This window comes from Berghia stephanieae, chromosome 14 (genome assembly GCF_034508935.2).
Source record: "Berghia stephanieae isolate SIO BIC M18660-M18661 chromosome 14, UCSD_Bste_1.3, whole genome shotgun sequence".
In the NCBI taxonomy this organism is placed as follows: domain Eukaryota; kingdom Metazoa; phylum Mollusca; class Gastropoda; order Nudibranchia; family Aeolidiidae; genus Berghia; species Berghia stephanieae.
In genome coordinates this window covers 19,280,965-19,288,464 of record NC_088373.1, presented here as the reverse complement: position 1 = coordinate 19,288,464, position 7,500 = coordinate 19,280,965, and the positions used below count along the sequence as shown (strand labels likewise).

The 7,500-nt window shown below is 37.6% G+C and overlaps 2 protein-coding genes across 2 annotated transcripts in view; both read left to right on the top strand.

Moving 5' to 3' along the window:
- Positions 1-2,310, top strand: part of LOC144959468 (uncharacterized) — a 6,779-nt gene extending 4,469 nt beyond the window's left edge. Inside the window, exon 2 of the mRNA XM_078892074.1 lies at positions 1-2,310. This exon is cut by the window's left edge and continues 510 nt beyond it. Within this exon, the coding sequence (XP_078748200.1) occupies positions 87-1,004 (918 nt within the window). The 5' untranslated portion in view covers positions 1-86 and the 3' untranslated portion in view covers positions 1,005-2,310.
- The window catches only part of LOC144959469 (uncharacterized), a 103,276-nt gene that overhangs the window by 33,895 nt on the left and 61,881 nt on the right, over positions 1-7,500 (top strand). The window lies entirely within an intron of this gene.

Genomic DNA, 7,500 nt, shown 5'->3' with positions numbered 1-7,500 from the left:
TAGAATTATCGTAAACTCGACTTAATTATTATGTGCTATTATTCTCATTTTATTATAAGTTGTGCAAGACCCGTGCGGCACTACTAATGAATAAATGTTCTTCCGTTTTCATCTCTCAACAACCAAGACATGACTTGAGTTTGTTTATTCATTATCCATACTTCTTTTATCTACTTTTATCTTCTTTTATTACCATCGTCATGAATAATCATCAGCCATCAACAGGTTATGGGCCTAGTCACAGGCACAGACTATTATTTGACGGTGACGAAAGGAAGTATGAGTTGTGGGAAGTAAAATTCCTAGGGTTTATAAGAATTAGGGACTTGCATTCTGTTTTTACCAACCTCGAAGATGATACTACCGTTGTTGACGACAGTAAAAAGGCAGAGTGTTTCGCTGAATTGGTTGAAATCCTGGACGATAGTTCATTGTCTCTTATCATCAGAGATGCGAGAGACAACGGAAGAAAAGCTCTACAAATGTTGAGACAGCACTACCTGCCAAAAGAAACCATCAGCGGTAGCCTTCTTATCGCCATGGTGATCAAAGGCTTGCCCAGCAGCTACAGTTCATTCACTTCGGTTATCACACAAAAAGATCGGTCTCTTACATTTGCTGAGTTTAAAGTCGCTTTAAGAAATTACGAGGACAATGAAAACCTCCAACAATACCAACCTAACAGCTCGTCAGTGATGAATGTATCCCACTCTCACTCTCAGTACTCTCACTCTAAAGTCAACAAGAAAGGGACTAAGAACCAAAGTAGGTGGTGTGATATCTGCAAAGTTAACTCACACGACACCACTTTTTGCAGAAAAAGAAATACGCCTTCTTCGTCTACAACTAGACCCAGTAGATACTGCAATGTCTGCAAAACAACAACACACGATACCCAGTTCTACAGGCGGCTAAAAAGCGCCAAATCTGTCATAGCTAATGCAACTACTGGTAGTCAACATCAACCTTCACCAAATTCGTCAAGTGATTTCGTCTTCACCTGAGGCAACTGGTCACTCAATTCTCTTGACAATTCGTTTCTCGTCGAGAGTGCCGCTACAGTTCACATCGTGAAAGATGAAGACAAATTTGTCGAAATCGACAAAAGCTTTAATGCGGCGCAACACATTATTGAATTGGCTGACGGAATGAGGCCAACCAACATTGTCAAAGGGAAAGGTGATGTGATTGTTAGTCTTCGTGGCATGAATGGAACGAGTCGTAATGTTACACTGAAGGATGTGCTATATGTGCCCACATTTAGGCAGAATATCTTTTCAGTGAAAGCTGCAACGGACAGATGGGGCCACAGTCCAGTTTTCTAAAGACAATGGATTTCATTCACCGGGTAATTCAGATACCCAATTTGAGATCAATAAAAGGAAATTTGTATTTTCTGAATTGTGTTAATGATAAGATTATGGACAATTTAAATTCTGTTCGTGTCCGTACGCTGCAACAGTGGCATGAAACTATAGGGCATTGCAATGTGAGAGACATTTTAGCATTACTAAAGGTCGTCGATGGAATGGACATTTCTGATGTTGATAAATTTCGAGCAAAGGACTTTGAGTTCGAGACGTGTGTTCTGGGTAAAATGACTCAGACTATTAATCGAAACCCTGATTCAAGATGTTGTGAAATATTAGAACGAGTGAACATTGATCTTGGTGGTCCGATAGAACCGGTTTCTATTGATGGACACAAATATGCTATGTGTTATATAGATGATTTTTCAAATCTAACCATGATTTATTTCCTCAGGATGCTGTTGAAGCAATGCAAAATTTCAATGCTGGCATGAGACCATACGGTTCTATTAAATCTGTCAGGACAGATCAAGGGGCGAATTTACCTCTAAGGAATTTAAGACACTCCTGCGATCGAACCAAATCAAACATGAAATGTCTTCGCCACATTCGCCACACCAGAATGGTACCGTGGAACGCGGTTGGCGAACTCTTTTCGGTATGTCTCGATGTTTTCTCTTGGAGTCAAAATCACCCAAATATATATGGACATATGCCACAATGGCTGCTGCTTACACCAGTAATAGGTGTTATATTCAAAGAATCAAATGCACCCCTTGCCAAGTATTTACAGGGAAGAAACCAAATATTTCAACTATGCAACCTATTGGGACTAAATGTTTTGCTCTTACCCAAAATCCCAAGACGTTAGGCAATAGAAGCGAAAAAGGTGTCTTCATTGGGTTTGACAAAGGAAGCCCTGCCCATCTTGTTTATTTTCCGGAAAAGGAAATAATCAAGAAAGTACGAGTCGTGAAATTCGCAAAGTCTGACATTGACAATGATCCCAAACCGAATAATGAGAGTGTCAGTTCAGATGTCGTGTTTGACCACAGTGTCTTTCAGAAGAGCAAAGCGAATGTTAGTTACCCTACACGTACAAATGATGATCCTTCGCATGTCGACATTGATGGATTCGAACCCAATGCGAACATGAACGCTGACCCTATCATTGATAGTGACACACTAAACAAAAGTACGAGATCCATGCAAACCCGCTCACGACCCAATCATTTGAATGATTTTTACATTGATGATGAAGTTGAAGATCATTTGAATTTCACTGTACATTATTGTTATAATGTTTCTGATGCACCATTACCAATTTCTTACAATGAAGCAATGACAAGCAAAGATTCCCTAAAATGGAAGAAAGCTATGGATGACGAAATGCATGCTTTGAGGGAAAATGACACTTTTGAAATTACCAGCCTTCCTGAGAATAGATCAGCTATTGGGGGTCGTTGGGTGTATACCGTAAAGAACGGACTCAACGATGAACCAAAACATAAAGCTCGATTTGTCGCAAAGGGCTATTTTCAGATGCCAGGCATTGACTATTATGAGACATTTTCCCCCACGGCACGCATCACATCAGTTAGGATCATGAGAGGGTTAACGACAAAATCGATTTCCATCGTCTTAATCACTCCGATACGACACAGTGTTAACACCTAGGTTCAATCATATCATAGAGATATAAGTTATCATCTGTAATTAAATAACGTAAGCTAATCGGTCAATTAACTCAGATCTGAACCAAAGAAAAAATACATCCCGTAACCCATAAAAAATTAACTTTAAGTATTCAAGATCTTGCAAAAACAGGGTTGTTCAAATATCAATTAAACTGAGCTTTGAGCTTTGTGCTTTTATATAACGCAATATCCACAAAACGTGTGCTCAACGCGCTTTACAAGGGGTCCCTGGCCAACAGCAACATTTAACATGTAGGACGGGACATGACGCCTGTTAGGCGATATTACTATTTTTTTCCGATAGGACAACGCTGTTAACGGTCAGGTATTCATTTTATACCTGAGAATGATGAAAGAATGTGAGTAAAGAGCCTTCTCCAAGGACTCAACTATGCGCCGAGCGAGGCTCGAACCCAGTACCTTCCGATCCGAAAGCGAGTGTCATACCACTAGACCACATAGCAGCACAAATTAACAATTTTTCTTTTTAGTTAACTCTCTCTTTACCGACCAAATTCATGATTCTTCCAGAAATGTTATACCAACCCATCACAGAACTTGACTGTTTACACTCAAATTCATTAGAAATACGTACATACTAGATATGCATATTTTTGTGCAACCAAACAAGCTTTATAAAACCAAGATTTTTCAAAAAATGTTGTAACGTACAAAACAAATCTGATTAAGAAACATGTTCTTTGTATCGTAACAAATGTGACGATTTTCCTGTAGTTGGTAAGGAGAGGGTTAAAGTTAATTTCACTTATTTTACATCTAGGCCACCTGTGGATGAAAGCAATTCGGGGCGTGGATCGCTAATTTGAGCTCAAATTATTTAAACACTTGAACGATATATTTTGTGTTAATAGGGAATGATATTAGCGAAAATCCGCGAAGACGAGAGACGCATGCGCGCAACCAACATGACGTTCTCTCTCTAATAACTTTTCCGACGGTGACGTCACAGACTATGGGTGACGTCCAATCAAGGGACGCTACTCTTCCGCTAATATCATTCCCTATAGACCTACTATCATCCAATTTGTTGGACGAGCACCCGTCATTACCTTCTAAGAGAATTGACTCGCTGACTGCCGTATTCTGGTAAAAAATCGTGTATCTATAAATTTGGCCAGAAAACTCGTCCTTCAAATATCGATCGATTTAAATAACTCCCATCTTGGCAACAACAAAAAACTCTCAAACCTGGGTCTTTAACAAAGACTTCGGGAAGTCCCAGGTTCGAGGGGTCTTTGGGGTTTTTTTATTTGGCATTACGAGAGTCATTTAAATCGATCGATATTTGAAGGACGAGTTTTCTGGCCAAATTCATAAATATAATATCTTTTTGCTCCAAAAACGGTTAACAGGTTAATGATGATATGTGACCCTCCGCCTCGAAACGGTATTAAGTCGGATTGTTCAATATTGGGTTTTTGGTACCCAATCATAGCTTATATTATGCTTAAAATTTTGATACCAAATTTATAAAATTCTGATTATTCATTGCCCAACTATGACCGTTTGAAGTAGGGAGAGTGTAAAATCCAAGTTTTGAGAAAATCGACTTTGAAGTCAGACACCGTTTTCACACATAATCAAATCAATGGGCAAAGATAACTCCTCAGATTTGACGAGAATAATAACATTTGCAGAGACGCCAATTTTCAATTTGACTCACAGGAATTTCAGACACCACTCGGAGGAATTTTAATGCCAAAAGTGGAATTTCCCTACCCACAAAAAGGGAATTGGGATGATATTTGGTATAAGGGTTTACATATTGTATAGATCTAAATAGAGAACTGATTATAAATATTTTCTGATATATGAACACATTGCCAAATACGACCCCAAAGTTTCCTTATTTCAAGTGAAGAACAGCTCCAAAACATAATGATGGGAGTGAGGATGATGTTGTGTTGGTGGTTGTAGTAGTAGTAGTAGTAGTAGTAGTAGTAGTAGTAGTAGTAGTAGTAGTAGTAGTAGTAGTAGTAGTAGTAGTAGTAGTAGTAGTAGTAGTAGTAGTAGCAGCAGCAGCAGCAGCAGCAGTAGTAGTGGTAGTAGTAGTAGTAGTAGTAGTAGTAGTAGTAGTAGTAGTAGTAGTAGTAGTAGTTGTTGTTGTTGTAGTGATGATGATGATGTCATAATGGCTATTGTAGTAGTAGTAGTGGTAGTGATGATGATGTGGTGGTGGTGGTGGTAGTGACTGTGGTTGTAGTAGTGGCAGTGGTTGTAGTAGTAGTGATGATGTGGTGTGGGTGGTTGTAGTAGTAGTGATGATGTAGTGGTACTGGTCGTAGTAGTAATGACGATGTGGTGGTGGTGGTTGTAGTAGTAGTGGTAGTGATGATGATGTGGTAGTGGTGGTTGTAGTAGTAGTAATAATGATGTGGTGGTGGTGGTTGAAGTAGTAGTGATAATGATGTGGTGGTGGTGGTTGAAGTAGTAGTGGCAGTGATGATGTGGTGATGGTGATGATTGTAGTAGTCGTGGTCGTGATGAAGATGCGGTGGTGGTGGTTGTTGTATGTGTGTGTGTGTGTGTGTGTGTGTGTGTTTGAGAGAGAGAGAGAGAGAGAGAGAGAGATAGTGCTAAAAGTGCATCAAGTGATAAGTAGAGCAACACGAACTTTAAAAACCAACGAGGCTAAAGTTTGAGGTCAAAGTATTTGTTATTAGCTATTATTGGAAAGTGCAGCCTCTGAGAGAAAGTCAGCTCTTGTTTTGAATGTTTCACTGATAGTTGCTTTTTTAAACTTTAAATATATATAACTTATCGTCAATACTTATGTTGAATTATTATGTTTTCATGTAGAAAAATGATTGTAGTTTATGAAACAACCAAAAACTGAAATTTGATCATTTTGACCATTTCCACTTTAAAACCGGTTTTCGTTTTCCAAATCCCGACTTAATACCGCTTAGAGGCGTAGGGTAACATATTGGCAGATGTAAGCTGTGCTTGTATCAATTATTCTGGCATTAGAGAATCGTCAACTATTTGGGGAAGCCATTTAATCTTTAAACTTAATTAACACCAATTTTCCTGTTTAAATATCAGTTTGAAGTTTTTATATTACTGAGGTAATTAATACCTAATTATTTCACAACTCTCCCTTCTCTTAACCCATTCCTTAACAGCCATTTTCAGAATTTTTCCCACGATTTCATATCCACCCAACACAAAAATATTTTTTTCTTACTCAAACAGAAAAGCAACAAGTACATTATATGCATAATATTGATCAGCAAAATGAACTCTACAACACAGTGTCACGTTTTTATAGCTAGTTATAATAAAACATTGTTCTTTAAATTGTGTGATTTACACAAAGAAATCTGAATGATAAAAGTGCTGGTTGGATCGTAACGAATGTGACGACTTTCATATTTTTTGGTAAGGAGAGGGTTAAAAAAAATGACGTGTTTAAAAAATTATAGCCAGAAAATGTATTCATCAAATATCAATCGAATAAAATACACGAATCTTTTCAAAGTCTATTAAACCTGAGACTTCATGCATAAAGTCTCATGTTTGAGAGTTTTGGAAAAGATTCGTGTTATTTTAATTCTCATCTTACCAGCCATTTTCAGGATTTTCCCCAAAACTTCACACCCACCTAACACAAAAAAATTTTATCACTCAGACATTGACGTCTAATAGCAGTGAAGTTCTTGCGATACATAATGTCATTAGCAAAACATGCTCTACAACACACTGTTCATTTTCTTTACATTTTATGACGTGCAAAAGAACTTTGAATAAGAAAAATGTTGGTTTTATCGTGACGAATGTGATGATTTTCCTGCAGTTGGTATGGAGAGGATTAAATCAATCGATAATTGACGGAAGAGTGTTCTGGCTATAATTTTTTTAATGTGTTTTGTTTTGTTTTGTTTTGTTTTGTTTTCAAATGATGACAGAACTGTGGTATTTTCATCTTTTCTTCTCTATGAGCGTCGGTGAATTATTTTGTTTTCGTTCTAATTGGAACTGAAGATCCCAGTGATAAAAGTACGTAAGTCACATTTTTTTAGCTCATAAGTGATTTAAGTTTTAACTCTCTCCTTACCAGCTATTTTTAGAATTTCCCCCGAAAATTCACTTCCACTCAACACAAGAATAGACCTTTTTTTTTAATCAAACAAAAAGTAACAGGTGAGCTCTACAACACAGTTACTATTTATAGCTGTAATCAAAGCATTTCTGTAAATTTTGTGATGTACAAGAGAAATCAGAATGACAAAATTGTCGATTGCATTGTAACGAATGTGATGATTTTCCTGTGGTTGGTAAGGAGAGGGTTAAGCATAATCTTCTCAGTCCACTCAACAAATGTCGTGTAAGATAAACACAATCTAAGTCCCCTATCTCAATAACACAATCTAAGTCCCCGATCTCAATAACACAATCTAAGTCCCCTATCTCAATAACACAATCTAAGTCCCCTATCTCAATAACACAATCTAAGTCCCTTATCTCAATAA